Genomic DNA, 20639 nt, shown 5'->3' on the forward strand with positions numbered 1-20639 from the left:
TTCTCCTCCTCTGCTTTCCCTTACAGAAAAAAAGAAAGAAAAAAAAGAGGCCCTGTTTACTTTCTGGAGACATTCGCATTTGTCTGCAAAGAACAGCTTTTTGGAAATAACATCAGAAAGAAAAACACAAGTGGGGGCAGGTTTTGGGGAGAGTTCAGAACCCTCTTCCGTGAAGCTTTTGTTTTGTTTCCACCCACTTCCCATATCAAAACATCCCCTGTGGCAGTTAAAAGCTGCTGCTGGCTACCCCAATTAAAGTGTTTTTGTAGAAGCTGTCAAAAATAGTTCCAGGAGCACTCTTAAGTTATTGCATGGGGGTTACATAAGCACTGAGCACTTGTGAAAACATCCAGCATGGGAGATGAATTGAGTCACTCAACAGTGAGGCGAAGCTTTCGCTTTTTGGAGTGACTAATATGTTCATCTGAGATTTAGGTAGCCTGGACAAAATTATTATAAAAAATTGATAGAAGACTATTCGCTTTCAGGAATCTGTACTTGCTTTTAAAAACGGGGCTATAACTATTTTGTACTTAGATAAAATGTGCTCTTAGGTGTAACCGTAATAGGACCAGACATATTGCAAAGTGGATTTAGGAAGCAAGGGTAAATCCTTTATGTGTTTAAACTTATCTTTTTCATGAGCCCCACACACTGGCTTGGGTAAGGGGGGGGGTGTAGAAATCCATCCCTCTAACCCAAAATGGAGACCATAATTTAAATTTCTCATGGTACTCCAGAGGCATTAGGTGGGAAGAAATATTGATAACCCTCTGCCCACTCCCTATTGCCCATCTCCTCCAAAACACCACCATCAGTCTCTTGGCATAGGAACAGCTTTAACCACCCTTACACATTTCCAGACCCCCATTAGTGCGTCGACTCTTCCTTGCCCTCCTCCCTCTGTAACCAGAGAATCTAAGTTTTGCTTGGATATTTAAGTTTTACAATCTGTCTACCTTCTATCTTCTCGACAAGCTGGAATCCAGCCTCCACTGGAGAAGAGAATACCGTGGATCTTCCTATCAATTTAGCATTCTAAGGCAATGATCATTCCTCATCAATCTGGCCTTCACAATGAACATCAAGTCAATAAAGTCATCCATCAGTGCTCTCCGCAGAAAACTTCCCCCTTGTTGGCATGTGTTTACATGAGACCTATTCGCAAAGGTAACCCTTCACATATAATTTCACTGCAGTATTGATTTGTCAAATTATATCCTGTCTAAAAAAGGAGAAATGATTCATATGGATTTATGCAAAGATTACATCCCTGTGAAAGTAAGGAAACTTGATAAAAATAGCATTTTCTTGATTCGTATGTGTTAGAGAGAATTCAGCTCCTAGGACATGGTGTACTAGATTAAGGATTTGAGATAACTTGAAAAGAAAGAATGAGCTATCATGTATCTTCATAGAAAGATAGAACATTAAGGCCGGAAGTTGTCTGGATAAACAATCACATTGAAAACACCCTTGTTTAAGTCGGCTATAATAGTTCTTTTCTTTCATTGGACCTTGGTTCATATGGTTGGATTCGATTAAATCTATCATCCACTTCAGGGCAGAACTGAACCTCAGAAGTCCTGGTTTCTGTGGGACAACCTGACATTTCTGAGCGACCCTATGACAGGAGACAGCCCACAGGATATCCTTAGTCCAGTGGACCAAGTGGAGGTCTTGCTGGGTTCTGAGACAGTCTAGGAAAGGGACACCAGCACTACTCTGCTACCCAAAGAAGAGTTTTCATTTAAACTTTAGAACAAAACAAATTTATTCAGAAGGAGGCCAAAGGGCTGTGGTCAATTTAATACACTAGCAATAATATCAGAATGAAGTACAATTGTCTTAGCTGTTTCATAAGGGCTTTATCAATGTGCCCATGAAATAAGACCTTATTATAATTAGTTACCCTTCCTCATATGACCACCTCCACCCCCTCCCATCCCTGATCCCATTTAACCCTTCCTGTTCCGTTATTCCCCTTTCTCTCATCATTTCCAATGTGTTCTGTCCCCCTTCCCTTAAAGCACCAGGCCTTTTAATTGTTTCCTGACTTCTGTGGGGGTACCCCAATTTAGCATACAAATCTAAAGTTTCAAATCTAGCGCCCATGTATGAGAGGGAATATATAATATTTGTCTTTCTGGGTCTGTGTTACCTTACTCTGAGGGATGGTGTCCAGCTCCATCCACCTACCTGTACATTTCATTTTTCTTTACAGATAAACAATAGTCCACTGTGTATTCTGCATGTTTTATAACCCATCCATCCATCAACTGGCATCAAGGTTTTTGTCATTCCCAGGCTTCTGTGCATACAGCAGCGATTACATGGATGACCAAGCATTTCTGTGGTAGGAGGAAGAGCCTCTGGATATACACCCAGGAGTGGTATAGCTAGGTTGTGTAGTAGATCTATCCCCAGCTTTCTGAGGATGCTCCGCACTGATTTCCATAGTGACTGTACCAGTTTGCACTCCCACAGCGATGAATAAGGGTTCTCCTTCCCCACATCCACACCTTGTCGTTTGGTTTTTGGATCTTAGCTGCTCTGACTGGGATAATGTCAAATTTTTGAAAATGCCATATGGAAACTTACTACTGCAGAACCTTCTTAAAATATATGCCTATACATGGGGTGTTGGTTAGCTAATTGTTACTTGACACAAGCTAGAATCGTCTGAAAAGAGGGAACCTCAACTGAGAAGACGCCCCACCGGATTAGCTTATAGACAAGCCTTCAGAGACATTTTCTCAAGTGATAATTGATGTGGGACTGGGGGCAGTGACACCTCAAGGCAGGTGGTCCTGGAGTGTGTCGGAAAGCAAGATATACACAGGTAGCACAAAGTATGAGAGAGAATACGGAAAGCTGGGAGGGAAAAGTGCAGGTTGTTAGGGTTCAAACCTGGGACACACAGCTGAAGGGACTGCTTAACATATCAAAGCAAACCTCATCCAGCACCCTTCAGCCCGACCTGTGACAGGGTCCTCCTGGCATGGATACCCCACCTCCTACTCTAAATGTCTCCAGCCCAGGGGCTGGGCTACTTTCTCCCAGTTGCCCTTCTCTATATAATCCAATGAGTTTGGTTACCTAGTTTTTTGTTTTATTTTGTTTCCTCATCTCTCTTTGGGGCCTCCTAGCTGCCTCACCTGGCTCCCCTCTCTCCTCACATGGCTCAAGGTACTGTCCACTCTGAACCCTCCCAGATGTCCCTGTCTCTTGTTGCTATTCTCCTCTCTCTCTCTCTCTCTCTCTCTCTCTCTCTCTCTCTCCACACACACACACACACACACACACACACACACACACACATACATGTATGTATAATGAACTTTCTCCCGCACCATCCCTAGTAGCAGTCATGCCTAATAACTATAATAAGGTCTTGCTTCGTGGGAAGCATTGATAAAATATAAAATTGCTAAGATAATTTTATATTCACATTATATATTTTATTGATTTTTATTGAGGTCTACATTTTTCTCTGCTCCCCTTCCTGCCTCTCCCCTCCCCTTCAACCATCTCCCAAGGTCCCCATGCTCCCAATTTACTTAGGAGATCTTGTCTTTTTCTACTTCCCATGAACATTAGATCCATGTATGTCTCTCTTAGAGTCCTCATTGTTGTTTAGTAATGTGGGAGTCCCCTCTGTATGCTGTGTTTACCATTAATGAGTAAAGAAACTACTTTGAACCTATAGCAGAGCAGAACTTAGGTAGGCAGGGAAAACTAAACTGAATGCTGGGAGAAAGAAGGGCGGGGTTAGAGAGAAGCCACGTAGCCCCACTGGAGACAGATGCCACCGGAACATTAGCTGTGGCCATATACATTAATAGAAATGGGTTAAATTAATACATGAGTTAGACAAGAAGAAGCTAGAACTAATAGGCCAAGCATTTATTTAATTAATACAGTTTCTGTGTGATTATTTCAGTTTCTGGGCAGCCAGGAAACAAACAAGCAGCCTCCTCCAACAAATTGGCACCCATGTGGCCAACTAAAATCTACTTAAAACTTGAGAGGGCTTGCAAAGGAATTCTAGATACTAAAATACAAAGTTTAGCCACATTTTTTTTCTTTTCTTTTTTTTGGAATGGGCTTTGCTTGCTGGTGGCACTCTGCAGCTCCTTTAGGAGAGGTTTTCCTGATTCAACAGTATTCAATAGGTATTCTTCAAACCTTTTAAAGACTACAGAATATGGCGTTTAAAATGTTTTAAGGAGTTAGGATTTTTCATGACACGAGACACATCTGTTCCTGGCAGTACAAATCTACTTCAAGAGGATGATGGGCACCAAAGAGGCTCCTTGTGGAGTTGCTAGGCATTTGGGTAAGAAACTGCTCTTGCCTGGACTGCTTTATGGTATGATATATGAACTGGACATGCTGGACCCACAGAGAAATGACCACTGAACTTGCCTAAAGATGAGACTGTCCTTTGGGGCTCCTGCTTCATGAAAGAGTCTGCTAGACATTCTGCAGGACACAGAAAAAAATGACTGACAAACTGCTAATAGAAGTGGAATTGTCTTTGAAATTTTGTGCTTCATGGAAAGGTCTACTGGATACCATGGGCCTGTAGGCTGAAGGTGGATACCCCAATCATACAGAAGAACTTGGGTAACTGTCCAGGCAGCGAAATGTCTCTGTCATTTCTAGAGTTTTGGAAGTTGCTTACAATGTGCTTCCTGTTTACTTAGGTAATATTATATTCTTCTGGAGTATTTATTGGAGTTGAAGAATAGTTATAATAATATTTTGTTATGATAAAAGATAAAGTAGATTATCTTATAGCTGTAATTCTTGCTTGATAAATGTTTCATGTAATTTTATTTTGTTAAAGTTAAAACCTTCTTTTTTATTTAAACAGAAAAGGGGAGGTGATGTGGGAGTCCCTTCTGTATGCAGTGATTACTATTAATGAATAAAGAAACTGCTTTGGATCTATAGCAGGGCACAGCTTAGGTAGGCAGGGAAAAAACTAAACTGAATGCTGGGAGAAAGAAGGGAAGAATCAGAGAGAAATCGTGTAGCCCCACTTGAGATAAAGGCCAGAACTTTAGCCAGTAAACCACAGTCATGTGGCAATATACAGATTAATAGAAATGGGTTAAATTAATATGTAATAATTAGCCAATAAGAAGCCATAGCTAATAGGCCAAGCAGTTCATTAATTAATGCAGTTTCTGTGTGATTATTTCGGTTTCTGGGCAGCCAGGAAACAAAGAAATGGCCTCCTCTAACAGTCTAGGTTCTTTAGGATTGTGATTTGTAGGCTGGTTTTCTTTGCTTTATGTTTAAAAACCACTTATGAGTGAGTACCACCATGTTGGGCCTTCAAATTTTCTACTCATTACACCATGTCAGTTATGATTAGATTGTCTTCCAATCGCTTGCTTTTAAAATCTTGGAACTTAATAGATACCAAACATTTTGTCGCTTAAATTTTTTTTATTGCTAAACAGACTTTTGGCAAAGCTTTTGTTGAAAGCCTGAATGGGATCTTTACTCTTTTTTTTTTTTTTTAATCTTTTCATTGCAGAGTGGAGGGAAGTTGAGACAGGGTTTCTCTGTGTAACAGCTCTGGTTGTCCTCAAACTCACTCTGTAACACCAGGCTGGCCTCAAGCTCAGGAGATCCACCTACCTCTGCCTCCTGAGTGCTGGGATTAAAGGCATTAGCCACCACTACCTGGCTGGGATGTCTAGTCTTTTTAAGATCTTTATGCTAACGCACTATGATAGAGTACTTGCCTAGTATGTATATCAACGTTAAGCCTTAACACTGCTAAAAAAAAAAAGTGACTATTAAGAGCTATGTTTTATGGTAATAGAAGATGGGCATTGTCAGAATAAGATGCATGCCTTGAAACCTAGTTCACAAAAAAGTTTCTCTATTGTGAACGCCTACCCCCATACGAACTACAATTCCCATGAAGCATCGCGGTTATCTTTGCTAGTTTATTCTCATTTCCGTCCGCGCTACCAGAGGGTGCTGGACTTTGTAGTTCATATGGACTAATATTTTCGCACGGTCTTGATAAGGCGGGAAAGTGTTTTTAGCAGCATTGCTTTGTCTCTGGTACTGATATACGGAATTATCATTAATAGTATCGCATACTAAAGAGTCCATTTACTCAGGTTTTCACCAATTTCTCGCACTGCCTTCACCCGGGAAGGGGAAGTGACGTACTTCCGGTGTGATGGCGGCACGGTGGCGCTTTAGGTAATTACCGAACTCGGGAGACGCGGGATAGACAAGGAGCCAAAGTGGGGGCTGCGGGTTACCAGGTCGCGTGTAGAGGACAGGGGCATGCGAGTGGGTGCTGGCGGGGTGGGCCTCCTTTTCCGCGCGTGGCTGCGCTGTCTCCACCCGCGGCCCGCGCGGTGCGGCGTGAGCGGGCTGGGCCTGGCGCCGGTGGCGGGGAGTACGCGGTCGGGCTGTGGTCCAGGTTCTCGGGGCGGACACCTGACCTCGCAGTCCTGGTAGCTGGAGTCCCCTGCTCCTCCCCGTGCGTTGCTCCAGGCACTCGTCTCTTGCGGCCCTCGAAACCGCGGGACTTTCTCTGTCGGCTCCCCAGGACTTAGGGTTGGCAACAATAAACTGTAGTAACGCTCTTGTCTCATTATAGCTTAATAGCCCACTGGCCAACTCTATTACGTTTTCATTTATGCTTCTTTCTCATTGACTTCACTGGAACTTTGTCGTGTGCCTTAGCCCTAGTGCTCCGTGTTTCGCGTTGTGCGTGTTTATCTCTCATCGTTAATCCTAACTTTAAATGCCTGTGCTATTCTTAAGTCCCAAACTATAGATCCGCAGCCACTGCCCCTGGCAAGCTGCAGGCCCCATGGTACACTTTAACAAACAGCAGTGTGCCAGCTGTTTTCACCTACTGTAATTGCGAGACGGTTTTATCCATTACAGCCGCTAACGTTTATTTGACGTACGTGGAGAATGATTTTTGGAAAGCGTGAATTGAGTTATATAAAGCACGGTGAGCCGCCCGAGAGATAGCCCAGAGGTTAAGAGCACTTCCTTGCTCTTGCAGAAGTCCCTGGTTTGGTTCCAAATACCCACATGGTGGATCACAACCATTTGCAAAACCAGTTTCACAGGACCCGATAGCCTCTTGCTGAGTGAGTTCTGCTGGGACCGACAACACCCTTACGTGTAAAAATGAGCTACATCTTCTGTGAATTGTGCGCTGTATTGCATAGACTGCATTTTTTTTAACCATCGTCAGCATCCCTATCTTGCTCATGACTGGCCTAGTTACTTAGTCGGGGTATAGACTAGTTCCAAAAGGAAGTGGCTATTAGTAATACAGTTGGTCGGAACTAGTGTCTTTGAGGGCTGTTCTGTCCGATTTCCCTTATTTTATTTATTTTTTTTTTTTTTTTTTTGGTTTTTCGAGACAGGGTTTCTCTGTGGCTTTGGAGCCTGTCCTGGAACTAGCTCTGTAGACCAGGCTGGTCTCGAACTCACAGAGATCCGCCTGCCTCTGTCTCCCGAGTGCTGGGATTAAAGGCGTGGGCCACCATCGCCCGGCCTTCCCTTGTTTTCTGAGATTGCTAACGGGAGGGCGATGGAACACAAAGGCCTCTAATACAGATATCAGCAAAACCCCCACCCCCGTTTATTAAAACTTTTTTGTACATCTCCCAGGTGAACATGGGATTAGGCGTTTGAATGTTTACCATAGCACAGACTTTGAAAGGATTTTCCTAAGAGTGAGCACATGGCCAGAGAGAGGAGTGGGTTCAAAGGAACCTTTGCCTTTTGCGACACATCAGTAAATCCTAGTGAGCTAAAACAGAAAAGCAAGTATGGGGTGTCCTTTTCTAGGAAAGCTCTGGTGATTGGAGAAGTAATCAGCTAGGATGAGAGACCCAGAGTGAACTGATGTTTAATCTGTCTTTGACCCTAACTCATTAATGGCTTAAGCTGGACAACGCTCTGCCATCCCGTGAGTTCTGTATCAGTTTATTAGAGTAGATCCTTCTAGACCATAGCTGCTGTGGCAGGTGGTAGCACTGTGTTTCTAGAGGCTACGCTGTAACTTTCTCTATGGAGAGATTTCCTTTAAGCCGGACTATGCTGTAAAAAAATAAACAACTTCCAATGATCAGAAAGGTCATTTCAGTGAATTCTGTAAGAGCTGGCAGAATATATTCAGTCCTGCATTTAATCAGCAAAGCTGTGGACCAGTTGTGATTTGGGGGAGGGGAGGACACAAAATAGTATCAAGGTAAGATGAAAGCCTTATACCACACTCCTGTACTTGTACCATCAGCATCCAGTTTCCTCTTGTAATGCCTCCTCGAAGGGCACAGCGCCTAATAGTGCTGCCTTGGTGCAGATGATGACAGCTTGGTGGTGCCAAGAATGAGGGGTTTGATACGTTGTCAAAATAGCTTGAGGCCTTTGTAGAGCTAAGATAATTTTAAAAAAACCAACCTCCCCCTTTCAAACTTAATTTTAGAATTGGAATCTGTTAAAGTGTCTAGTACTGTCTGTGATTGGGAATTTCACAGATCTGCTGGCTGTATCCATAAAAAGCCTTTCATGGTTTAGCTTCATGGGTCTCTATGGCCCATCTCAGTTTATTAGTTTATGTCCAGTTTCTGTGTGTTCTGTTTACTCGAGTGACACGAAGTCACCGAGCCTGTATGCATGGAATCCCCTATCAGAATAACTTTTTTCTTCTGCTGTATAGCTAGTTCCTACTTTGTTGCGTATCTCAGGGATTGAACACACCCAGGTAACAGTGACAGAAGCGTTGTGCTCTCGGAGAGTCTAGTGGCCGTGCAGGCTCTCCGTTGGAGTATTTGCTCATGTTTTGAAGGTGTAATTACTGGATAGGTTGTGGTTCACAGTTGGAAGTGCGTCTTACACAGGCTACTCCCTGTTGGCTATTAGGCTGGAACAGGTACAGGTTCCTGAGGAAGGAAAGGAAGTAAGTACTCAGATGTGAATCCTACAAACTTCAATGCCAACCTGCCAGGTAGGATGTGGCCACTTGTGTAATAGTGACACTATTGGTATGGGTGTAACCAACCACTTTTCGATTGTTTGAAGCCCACTCCAAAGGAGGAAACTCATGCATAAATGTGTAAGCCCAGTCAAGTAGCTGGCTGGAGAAGTCACGGGCCTTATTGGGGAACTTACTGTTTAGTTAAGCAGGTAACGTCATAATGCCTTCTAAATAGTTAATACTCATAGACAAATGCTACTGTCTCAGTTAGGGTTTCAGTTGCTGTAATGAAATACCATGACCAAAAGCAACTCGATAAGGAAGGTTTATTTCACTTAACATATCCTGATCACAGTCCACCGAGGGAAGCTAAGACAGGAGTTCAAAGAGGGCAGCAAGCTGGACACAGGAGCTCATAGAGGGGCCTTAGAGGAGTGCTACCTCCTGGCTTGCTACTCATGGCTTTCTCAGCTGTTTGTTTTAACAAAATCTCAACTGTTCGATTTTCCCAAAAAAGATCGGGAACCAGATGCTGAGGTGAAAGCCTGCTGGCTCAGTAAGAGGCAGAGAGAGCACCCAGTTGGCCGTCGTCCCTTCTTCTATGCCGTCTCAGAAACTCAAACCCAATGGCTCTGCCTTCTCCTTCCTGCGCATCTCTCTCTGTCCCGCTGACTCCCTGCTATTTTCTTAGTCCTATGTTCACTACCTGTTAGCTGGTTGCTTGTTCTGCCTCTTGATGTGTGATTGGTTCTATTTAATCCTGTTTGCAATAAACAGAAAGCTCTTGGATTAAAGCTGTGTGTTAGGGCTGAGCCAGAGCACAACTAGAACCAGGTTTTTCCGGTAAATAATGCAGTCTCAGTGTTCACAGTGTGATCAAATATCCTGTAACACTCAGCTTGCTTTCTTGTAAAACCAAGGACCACCAGCCCAGGGATGACCCCATCCACAGTGGGCTCGGCTCTCCCCTATCAATCACTAAGAAAATGCCTTACATTGCTTGCCTATACCCTAATCTTGGGAGTCATTTTCTCATTTGAAGTTCCCTCCTCTCAGATGACACTTGCGTGTGTTAAGTTGACACAAAAACTAGCCAGGACACCTACTTTTGGTTTTAATGAAAATACTCTTTATAATGAATAGGAGACAAAATCAGATCCCCATGGCTTCCAAAGGTGCTGAGAGTAAGTGATTCTTGCGTATTGAGCCCTAAGGAAAGCATTTATACCTTCCCCTCTAAGACTTAGGGGCCTGGACATCACAGAAGGGAGGTGAGAGACCATGAAATGCCGTTTCCTGTGAAGGGTGCTGGAATGAGTTACCTTTCTGTGCGCTCGTGTTGGAAAGAGCGTTAGAGCAGATAACCTCTATTTCCAGCACTCACATCTTTTTCCAGTTGTATTCACTTATTTTAATACTGACTACAGTTGCTTTTACTCCTTGCATCTTTCAATTCTTTCATTTTACTTTATTTCATTTTATTTTTGTGATTTCATTCTCATCACAGAGTATGTAATTACAATAAAATTTTGATTGGCAGGTCTATATAACTACCAATTCTGTGCTTTAAGAAATTATTAAAATATTCTCAGCAGAAAAATAATAGAAGATATTAGCAGCTGGGTAGCTTATCAGTAAAAAAAAAAAAAAAAAAAAAAAAAAACAAGCAGAAGACCCTGGTTGACTTTCCTAGAACTCCCTGTAGAAAAGCCAGGCACCATTCCCGCCTGTAATCCAACACACAGGGGGGCAGAGACAGGCAGCTCTCTTCGGATTCACAGGCAAGCCAGCCTTACCTCCTTGGCAGTTCCTAGGCAGTGAGAGATCCTTTTTCAGCAGGGTGGATGATGCCTGAGGAAAGACACCTGATATTGTCTTGTGGCCTCCACAGGCACGTGTGTACACATGCACGTACATATACACACAGAAGACATTTAGAGCAGATATCGTTCTTTTAGAACCAAATACTTCGTCTTTAAATGTGCATGTCATACTTGGAGCCCTATGCCTTTAGTAAAGCAGGTTAGGACAGATCTCAGTTTACCAAGTTATTTCCATGCGGAGTGCATTTCAAATGATTGTTCTGCACAAACACTGGGCATTGTTCCCTTGCTTTATCATTGTATATATGCAATACTTGATGATGTAAGCCTAAGTTTTCCCTGCTGATGCATTGCAGTCATAGTGTTACGAGACCTCTGGTTTTAAACTGAGTTTGGTCCCTACCAGAATAAGACCTTTGTGGTGACATTTTGTTTGTGACTTTTGTGATATTTTGTTTGTGCTATAATACATAAAGCCAGGCAGTGGTAGTGCACGCCTTTAAACCCAGTACTCATGAGGCAGAGGCAGGTGGATCTCTGTGAGTTCAATGCCACTCTGGGCTACATAAGATTGAATTAGTCTGAAAGAGAAACAGAGCCAAGTGGTGATAGCTCACACCTTTAATCCTAGCACTAGGGAGATGGAGACAGGAGTGATATGGCTGGGCAGAGAGAGGAGTATACAGCAAGAGGAGACAGGAGCTCATGACTTTCAGTCTGAGGATTTGTAGGGACAGGATTGCCCCTTTGGTCTGAAGATTCAGTAGAGGTAAGAACTAGTGACTGGCTGTCGGGGACCAGCCCAGACATAAAACATTCTCGTTCCAGAGTGGAGGTGTGGGAACAAATGAGGCACATTTCACAGGCTAGCATCGGGAGGGAGTTTTCAGGGATTATCCAAATCCTACCTGCGTTTATTTTCCAAACAGCTTTTATATCAAGGTAAACTGAGGGGCAGGTAACACGTCCTTAGGTCACATCTATACTTCTTGTCATGCCTATGCCTAGTTTGTCACGTAGACTGAAAACACCTCTTCCCCAGGTGACCTAATTTACAATAGAAGGAGCAGAACGACATTAGCATATCTGGACCATTTTTTAGGTTGGCATCAGGTTGTTACACTATCAAAAAGCTAGGTGGCCACCTTCTGTGTGGCAGGTGCTAATTGCGCCTTGTAGGTTGCTCAGAATTCTCTGACTACCAGACAGTGTAGGAATATGGACCTGCATAATTCGGCCCCTACAACTGGCTGCTCTTTCTTTGGTTTTTCAACCTTAATCCCCTAATATCTGACTCCAGGATTTTATTAATAAGACCAATTAGAATTCATGCTCTCTTGGTTTTGGACTCATTTACTAATACATGTTAGATACACACCCTTTTGTGCTGCTATTTAAAGATTAAATTTTATAAACTTACTATGTCTGCTTTTTACTAATTAAGGACAATGAAGTGGTCGGGGCCTGACGTGTAGAAAGAACATGCCGTTGCACTGTTGACCATCGTTAACAAGCTCTTGTTACTGTTTTTTAGGTGATGCGTGGAGACAGCAAAAGGAAACTGTCAAGGAAATCAGACCATTGAGTGTGTGTGTCTTGAACCAACTGGAGGAGTCGAGTTTATTTGGTCTGCTGACACTTGCAAATAAAAGTAGTATGGCCCACGTGAAAGTAAGTGTTTGAACCTAAGCTAAAGAGGTCAGCTATGGTCATCCAGTCCTGCCCTTTAAATATCAGTGCTTTAGTAGAGTTAGACAGTCGTGTGGTAGAATGGTACTGTGCACACTCTGACACAGTTTTAGCGTGGAACAGGTATTGAGCAGAGGGGCAGTTGAGAAAACATGCTGGCTATTGGGGGTGTGTGTGTGTGTGTGTGTGTGTACAGATACACATAATTGCATACATCCAATTCTCCATGAATCACTTGAATGTGTACACGTGTAAAAAGGGATAACAAATAATGCAAACAGTGCTGACTAACATCGTTCTCAAGGAGCGTGCTTCCCTGAGTGATGCGCAAGGCAAGTAACTCATTCCTTCTCTCAGTCTCGATTCCTTCATGACTGTCCAGTTTGTTCATGTGTGGACATGTGTTCTTTACTGTAGACATTTGTTTATTTATCAAATGAAGCGTGAACTGAATGTTACAGTGACTCCTCCACGTGCTTATAACAGTAGTGTTACACACCCTTCTTATCTTTGGGTTTCCTTCTGGGTGTGACGAAGCAGTAAGCAGATCATTAAGTGTAACGAATGAGCAATGCACCTTGTTTGACAGTTGCTGTAAGGTTGGAGCTGTGGAGAGGAGAAGCAGGGCAGGGTAAGGAGGTAGGTGTGCTGCAGCTTTTAGTAGGGAGGCAGGTAGGACGTGCTGTGAAACAGGGCAGTCATGTGAGGGGTCTTCCTGGAAGCAAGAGAGTTAACCGTGTGCATATTCAGGGGAAGAAAGTGCCAGAAAGTGGGGACAGGAAGTGAATGGCCAGAGTCCGGTGTGACTGGAGCAGGTGACGAGGAGAGAGTTGCAGAACACGAGATGGGGTCAGAGCAGTGACAGGAACAGTAAGTCACGAGCTTTCGAAGTCTGCCTGTGAGTGGTCTTGGAAAGACAGCAAATCACTGGACATCTTTCCCATGTGTGCTTGAACAACCAGTGTACTCTTTGCTGGGCTATGGAGTCAAAGGGAGGATATATTTTTATTTATTACAAATACATGCACATGTCCCTTCCCTACTCCACTGTGTACCCGTAAACTTCCCTAAGAGAAAAGTGGCCTGACTCGTAGGCCTGTACAGGGCATGTGCTTGTCAGAGCTGCCCCTGCCGTCCTTTCCATCTCGGGTGTAAGACCCTCCGCCTCCTTATGCGTTTCCATTGCCAGGGCCAGACTAAGCTGACCCTGTTAGTAGATTCTTTCCTGTGGCTGTCTGCGGTCTGCTGCTTTGGGATCTGTGTTCATTGCTGCAGCATTCGTCTGCAGGTAACTTCCTGAAGACTCAGTAGGTAGCTGACTGAATGTTAAAAGTGGGCGTCAGCAGGAGAACGGGGACTCGTGAGAACTGTCTTTGAGCCTTCTGCAAGCACTCTTCTTTCCACTGGTGCTCCGATGGGGAGAGAAACACGTAACCCTTCTCAGATGTTTGCTGCTTTCTTCAGCGGTCCCTCTTCTGTGACACCACACCAGCAAGCAGTAGATAGCATGTCCTTTAGACTCAGTGGCCAGTTGTATTCTGTCTACCTCCATCCCATATTTGAATTAGCCGTTAGCAAGTCACTTGTGTGGCGGGAGCCATACTCTCCATCCTCCCTGCAGACATCAGTGGGCCTGCTAGAGATGCTCAGAGCCATGGGACTTGGGCCCTTGCTCCACCCACTTCTGCGTTCTGCTCCCTACGGTCCTTACACTGAATGACTGAACAGTGCCACCTGATTTTGTTTTGTTAACAAATTTGGAGATGGTTTTTCAAGACAGAGTCTCTCTGTATAGCTTTGGAATCTGTCCTGGAACTCACTCTGTAGACCAGGCTGGCCTCAAACTCAGAGATCTGCCTACCTCTGCCTACCGAGTGTTGGGACTAAAGGCGCGTATCACCATTACCTGGTCAAATTTGGAATTTTCGAAAGAAAGTTTGATTGTATTCCTTTCTTAACTATTGTATTAATTTAAAACTATGACAAGGGATTTTTTAATTTGGGTTATACCTACAGGTTTTTTTTTTTTTTTTTAATTTTGTAACCTATCACCATTAAAACTCCATGCAAATCATGGTCACTCAGAGCTGTGGGCCACAGTGGTTGTTCCCTACTGAAGATCTCACGCTAGTTTCCTGTAATGTGCCAGTCATTTGTTACTTGGTCGTATTTACATAATCCTCCTGATTCACCTCGTCTGTGTTTTTGGCTTCTCCCTCTTGTTCACAACAGCTGTTGCGGAGATGTGTTAAAAATCATTAGCACGGAATTGAGTCTGTCTTCCTAATGTAATCAAAATAATTGCCTCACTTGTAAAAGAAAATGGGGATAGGATAGTTTTATTGTTATCTGTCTCCTCCTATGTCTCCTTTATCTGTCTGTGTTTTTTCTCTCTCCAATATATGGTTTAATATACAAATCTGTAAACACTCTCTAGAAATAACTCCTGAGTGTGAACATCTTCTGTTCCTTGAGTCTTTCCTGTGTTTGTGTCCTTCTGAATGACTACACAGGAAATGTTAAGGGCTCATGGGAAATATTATGTGGCTCATAATAAGTAATTAGTAATTATTATTAGTAATTACTGTTGAAATTTGAATTTGGTGGATCTTGTAGCATGTATTTGGCTTGGGATGTTGGGGTATGGGGAGTTGCTGGGTGCAGGTCCTCAGTCAAGATGAGCAGATGCTCCGCAGTGGGCTACAACTTCAGCCCTGGGCTCAGCGTTTTGGTATAAAGTTTTATAAAACTGATATCGTACATACTGAGCTGTCTGCTTCACTGCTTCTTTTTTTTTTTTTTTTTAAGATTTATTGGTTGTGTTTGTGAGAAGCAGGGTCTTCTCTTGGTAATTCTGCCAGTATGCTGCAGTCTGGCCTCTTCTTAAATCTCTGCCTCCCACACACACCATAGGAGTTCCGGAGGTACAGACATGTGCCACCTGCCACAGTCAGTGGTTTATTCATTTATGGAGTTATTTTTTAATGTGGGTTTTAAGAATTGGTCCCAGGCTGTCAGGCATACATGCTCTGCCCATCTTCTTCCTGTGCTGTATAAGCCTGACAGCCTGGGTTTGATCCCTGGGACTCTTGGAAGAAGAAGATCAGGTTCTAGATTTTCTTTTGACCTCCACATGTCTGTCACGGAACATGTGTGTCTACAGTCTCTCTCACACACATCATAGACATATATCCACATGATAGTATTTAAGTGAGATAAAATGTTTAAGTAATTTCTGAAGTACTGCTAGTTTGCTGAGACAGATAATGTATAAATGTTTAACATAGCTGGTTTTGAAGCATTCTTTCTTCTTTCTTTTCTCTTGGGAAGCATTCCTCTAGTCATGACAGAAGGGAGAGCCACAATTCATACCACCGGAACTCCTCCCCAGAAGACAGGTAACTGCACTGTGTGTGCCAAGTGGGAATTTCATGTGTTCATCAAATAATTTAGTTTTGGCTTTCTTTTCTCTTATTTTTTTTTTCTTTTTTGGTTTTTCAAGACAGGGTTTCTCTGTAGCTTTGGAGCCTGTCCTGGAACTAGCTCTTGTACCAGGCTGGCCTCGAACTCACAGAGATCCACCTGCCTCTGAGTGCTGGGATGAAAGGCATGCGCCACCACCCAGCTTAATTCTTAATTTTAAGGTGGACACTGAAGTGCTGCTTTTGTTGTTATGGCTCGCGGATACATTCACACTGCTTTTTATAGTTAAAATTTTATATGCATCATAGCATAATTATAAAATAGAGCAGTCTAGAAATAGTACCAGTAATGTGTATCATGCATTTCTATTAGCCCTACCACTGTGTCACTGAGAACTATTAAAATAGTTCCTAAAGGAGAAGCCCCCGGTGCCTTGTGCTCTTTCTCCCTACTCCACTCTGCAGAGTGTCCCCCAGGGCCTCTGCTTCAGAGTCTTGGTTTGTGACCACTTACTCCCCTCACCAGTCACCTTGGCTCTGTCAGCATCGGACACACACAAGTCTAGGGTAATTGTAGATATGTCTATGAAACACCAGTGATATTACCACCTGGGTTGTTATTTAACTTCCCGTGATGTTCTCTGACGTTATTGAGTTTTGAACTAATCAGTAGCTGTAATGTGATTCATCTTGTCTGTCTGTTCAGAGTTCCCAGCACTGTGGTTTCCAGGATAACATCCAGTGATTATAATGCTTGGAGTGGATTGAATAGAACAGTGTGGGCACAAGGAAGGATTTGTAAAATAGCCTCCCCTTGCTGCCCATCATGTGTCATTTCCCGATCTATCCCGTCACCACGGCAGTGTGAAGACGGATGAGTAGACTTGGTTCATTGCAGGAGTGTTTTTGCCGTGTCTGTGCTGGAAGCTTTTGTAAATCAGACTGTGGATAGGTGCCGGCCGGCAGAGTGAACCATTAGTTAGAGCACTTGGTTACGATGTTGTGCATTGTACCTTGTTTGGCCTCACTAATCTCTGACTTTCCAAGTATAACAAAGTTGCTTTTGATGGACAATTTGGGTTTTCTCCTCTGTTAGGCATACAGAACAAGAAAGATCCCCCCGGGATAGAGATTACTCTGATTACAGCCGGTCAGACCATGAACGTTCAAGAAGAGGGTATTCTTACGATGACGGCGTGGAGTCACGGTGAGTGACTTAAGAGCAGATGAGTTAACTTTTCTTTATGTGGTACTCGTTTTGCTTTGGTTTAGAGACTGGGTCTCACATAGCCTACTTGGGTCTACCTCCTGAGCTTTGGGATTACTGTCAAGCCCAGCTTGAGTGGTGCTGGGGATCTAACCTGGGGTGTGTACATGTTAGCCAGTACTCTGCTAAGTAAGTTGCATCCCCAGTCCAAATTTTTCTTTACTTAGTATAGTAAAAACAAAGATTAAAGCAAGAAGTAGGTGCTGATTGCAGGCTTCTAGGGTCCCGGCTTCTAAGAAGGGCTTCACGAGAGTTAACTCTTAAGACAACAGATATATACAGTAGATAGTACCTGTTTATGGATGAAGAAACCCAGGCCTCAAAGCACTCAGTAATTTGAGGTTTGGAAGCATACTAGTGTCAGTGTGGTTTGCATGTTATATTGCAGCATGGGTTTTTGGCTATCCAGTGTTCTTTCTGCAATATGGCAGAGGAATACTGAGAATGAAATTCCTAATTTATAGGTTTATTTTTCTAAGTAAATGAATTTTATTTGAGTCTTGGGAAACTGGGCTGTTCATCTGTTCTTCTAGCCAACAAGTATTCTGGTTGATAACTGATACTCAGCTTGATCAAATATTGACTCCAAAGCCCACACCACAGGTTTTCGAAACTCTGACTGTGTTAATTCAGTACAGCTCCTTAGGTTTGGTCCAGTGTAGGAGTTCAGGTTTCATGTGGCCTCAGCCGTAAGCAAGGCATGCAGACCAGGTTTTACTTTAGATATAGAAGTTAATGGTTCAGAGGATTTCCCAAACGCTTCTGTTGGGAGCATCTGCACAGTGAGAGCAAGGTAGGTCACTGTAAGGAAGTGGCTGCCTCAGCTGGTGCTTCTCTCTGCAGTCCTGCAGAGCTGGGCAGTTCCTGCTCCAGCTGCTCTGTGGGCATGCCCCATGCTGATCACAGGTAGAGTCTGCAGCAGCCTCTTTGCTGACCATTGGCCCTTACATCAAAATACTTTCAGGACAGTGTATTTTCTGAAAGTGAAGGGAACAAACTGTTCTCTCAGGAACAAACCATCAAGGCTTGTCTTTTCTAAGTTCTTATGTTTGTAGAGAAAAGAAAAAGGTGAGTTTTAAAGATGTTAAAGGAAAGATAAACACATATGTTGGAGGAAAGAGTAACTGAAGAGGTAAAGTGATCCTTTCCACGTCATTTTAATAACCAGGAGTTTCTGAGACTTCTAATAAAGCAGCAATTCTTTCAAGCGACAGTTTCAACTCCTAGGTTTTTATTAATTTATAAAATTTAAGTATTTTATTAATACTTAAGTTTAACATTATGTAAACTTTTGTTTCTTTTTTGTACAATTGACCAAATACATCACAGGCTAATTTGTCTTAATTTTCATGCCACTTTCTCCGACTTAGAAATGTATGTTCATCTCCAGTATAAAAATTTTGAAGTATATCGGTTGACTTTTTAGAGTTCAGTCGGATTTAAACTCATTGTGATTCAACTGCTGCCATGCTGGATTTTCACTGTTTCTTGACAGTGTCATTCTGGTCTCCATGCCCCTGCACAGTTTTGCAGTACCTATATTTTTAGGTGAAAATGTCATCCTCTCTGCTTTTTGTTTTTCCAGACAGGGTTTCTCTGTCTCTGTATCCCTGCCTCTACCTCCTGAGTGCTGGGATTAAAGGTGTGCGCCCCCACTGCCCGGCCGTCATCCTCTAACCAGTTGGCTTCCAGGCTGACGCTCATTGAAAGCCTTGAACCCTGGAACAAGGCATCTTTTCCTCTGGGAGGTATTGCTTCTCTATCCTGAAGCACTTTCCTCTCCTGTGGTCCCACTTATTTTGTGTTGTTCACTATATGAATGATTTTATGTCCTTCTACCCCCTCTACGCCATTTTTACAGAAGGGACCGAGAAAAACGCAGAGAAAGAGAAAAAGAAAGAGAAAGAGATGTGGATCGGAAAAGGTCCCGGAAATCCCCATCTCCTGGAAGAAGGAGCCCAGAACGAACTGTAACCCAGAGTTCTACTCAGGAAGAACCTGCCATGAAGAAGAAGAAGGATGAGCAGGATCCACTGCTCACCCGAACTGGGGGAGCGTATATTCCTCCTGCAAAACTCAGGATGCTGCAGGAGCAGATCACAGATAAGAACAGGCACGTGCATGTACTGCGTCTTCAAAGCAGAGGCAGCCTCATTGGCAAGGAGTAGAGTACTGCAGTTAGTGGTGATTTTTCTAAGAATGTGCCCAGTTTACTGTGATAGAGACCACAAATTACAGCCTCTTGTCTTGTTGGCTTCAGGAGTTCTTTGGAGCATTGTATACTGCTTACTCTGATATTAGTTCATAACTTGGTGTTTGTGCGCGAGCATGCGTGCATGGCTTTGAGTGTGGAGTGTTAATCCTTAGACACTGTCTTTTACTCATTTATTTTTTGGAGACTGGTTTTTTCAGCGGCCTGAAACTTGCCATGTAGGTTAGACTGGCGGGCCAACAAGCCCCAGGGATACACCTGTCTCTGTATTACCATATCATCACCAGTGTGTGCTGCTGTGCCAGGCATTTTTTACATGACTCAGAGATTGGACTTGGGTCCTTGTGTTTCTCTTTGTGTGTTAGTGAACTTGACAGTGATCTTTAAAATGCAATATTGGGAAGGGCTTTAGTGCAAACTTCATCATCACCTAGGCTGGGGAAGAGTTAGCAGCCTGTGCGATTGTAAGCAGTTCTAGGAGTTAATTCGTGTACAGTAGAGGTCTGTCCATGGCCGGAAGGTACAAGCAGAAATGGCGGGGACTTTATGGACTTTCCTTTGAGTGGATCCTTGGTAGAGTGGAGTACAGCTCCAGAGTTAGGAAACTCATTGTGCTGGAAGTTTCCAGTTTCCTGGGAGGTTGTGCTTACACGCTAGCACTATTTTACTAAGTCACAGATGTGTTTCCCTAGAGGAGGTGACGTGTCCAAGTGTGCGCAGTGGGACAGTGGGTCACCTCTGCCATAGGTATATGCAGTGCGCACTTGCGAGCTTGACCGATAGAGAATTTTAAGCAACAAGAAGACATTAGATGCAAGTGCGCCTCTCAGCCTGCCTCTCGCCCTCTTGCTTGCTGGGCTCTAAACTGTCAGTGACCTAAGACCCGCCGAGCCCTGCCCCCACTGCTCTCCACACAGGATTCCGAGTCCGGACTGGGGAACATGCATTTTAGTTTTAGTAGTCCCCAACTAAATTCTAGCATTTCTTTCTATTAGAAGTGTAACTGTAGTGGGTGGTCCCAATCCTGTTTGTTACGGTTACTGTGAAACACTGTATATGGCCAGGCTGTTTGAAACTAAAATCAGTACTTGGCCTCCTACCACTTCTTGTAATTTCATGTCTGAAGACACTCAGAGCACACCATGTCAAGCATGTTTTTCTCATGTTTTGAGGACTGTTTCATTATCTGTTGTAATCTTCTCATGCATGTCAGGAAGCCTGCTGGTCTCGCGAGACTTCAAGA

At 43.5% G+C, this 20639-nt stretch overlaps 1 protein-coding gene across 1 annotated transcript in view; it reads left to right on the forward strand.

Annotated features, from left to right (window-relative positions):
* Positions 1-6029: 6029 nt before the first annotated feature.
* Cwc22 (CWC22 spliceosome associated protein homolog) overlaps positions 6030-20639 on the forward strand; it is a 39183-nt gene continuing 24573 nt past the window's right edge. The window contains exons 1-5 of the mRNA XM_050120601.1: positions 6030-6234; positions 12341-12477; positions 15826-15893; positions 17014-17124; positions 19046-19297. Of these exons, the coding sequence (XP_049976558.1) occupies positions 12463-12477; positions 15826-15893; positions 17014-17124; positions 19046-19297 (446 nt within the window). The 5' untranslated portion in view covers positions 6030-6234; positions 12341-12462. The remainder of the gene's footprint in view (positions 6235-12340; positions 12478-15825; positions 15894-17013; positions 17125-19045; positions 19298-20639) is intronic.

Source organism: Alexandromys fortis, unplaced genomic scaffold (assembly GCF_014885135.2).
Source record: "Alexandromys fortis isolate MF-2015 unplaced genomic scaffold, M_Fortis_MF-2015_v1.1 scaffold_8_1_9099942, whole genome shotgun sequence".
NCBI classification, from domain to species: Eukaryota; Metazoa; Chordata; class Mammalia; order Rodentia; family Cricetidae; genus Alexandromys; species Alexandromys fortis.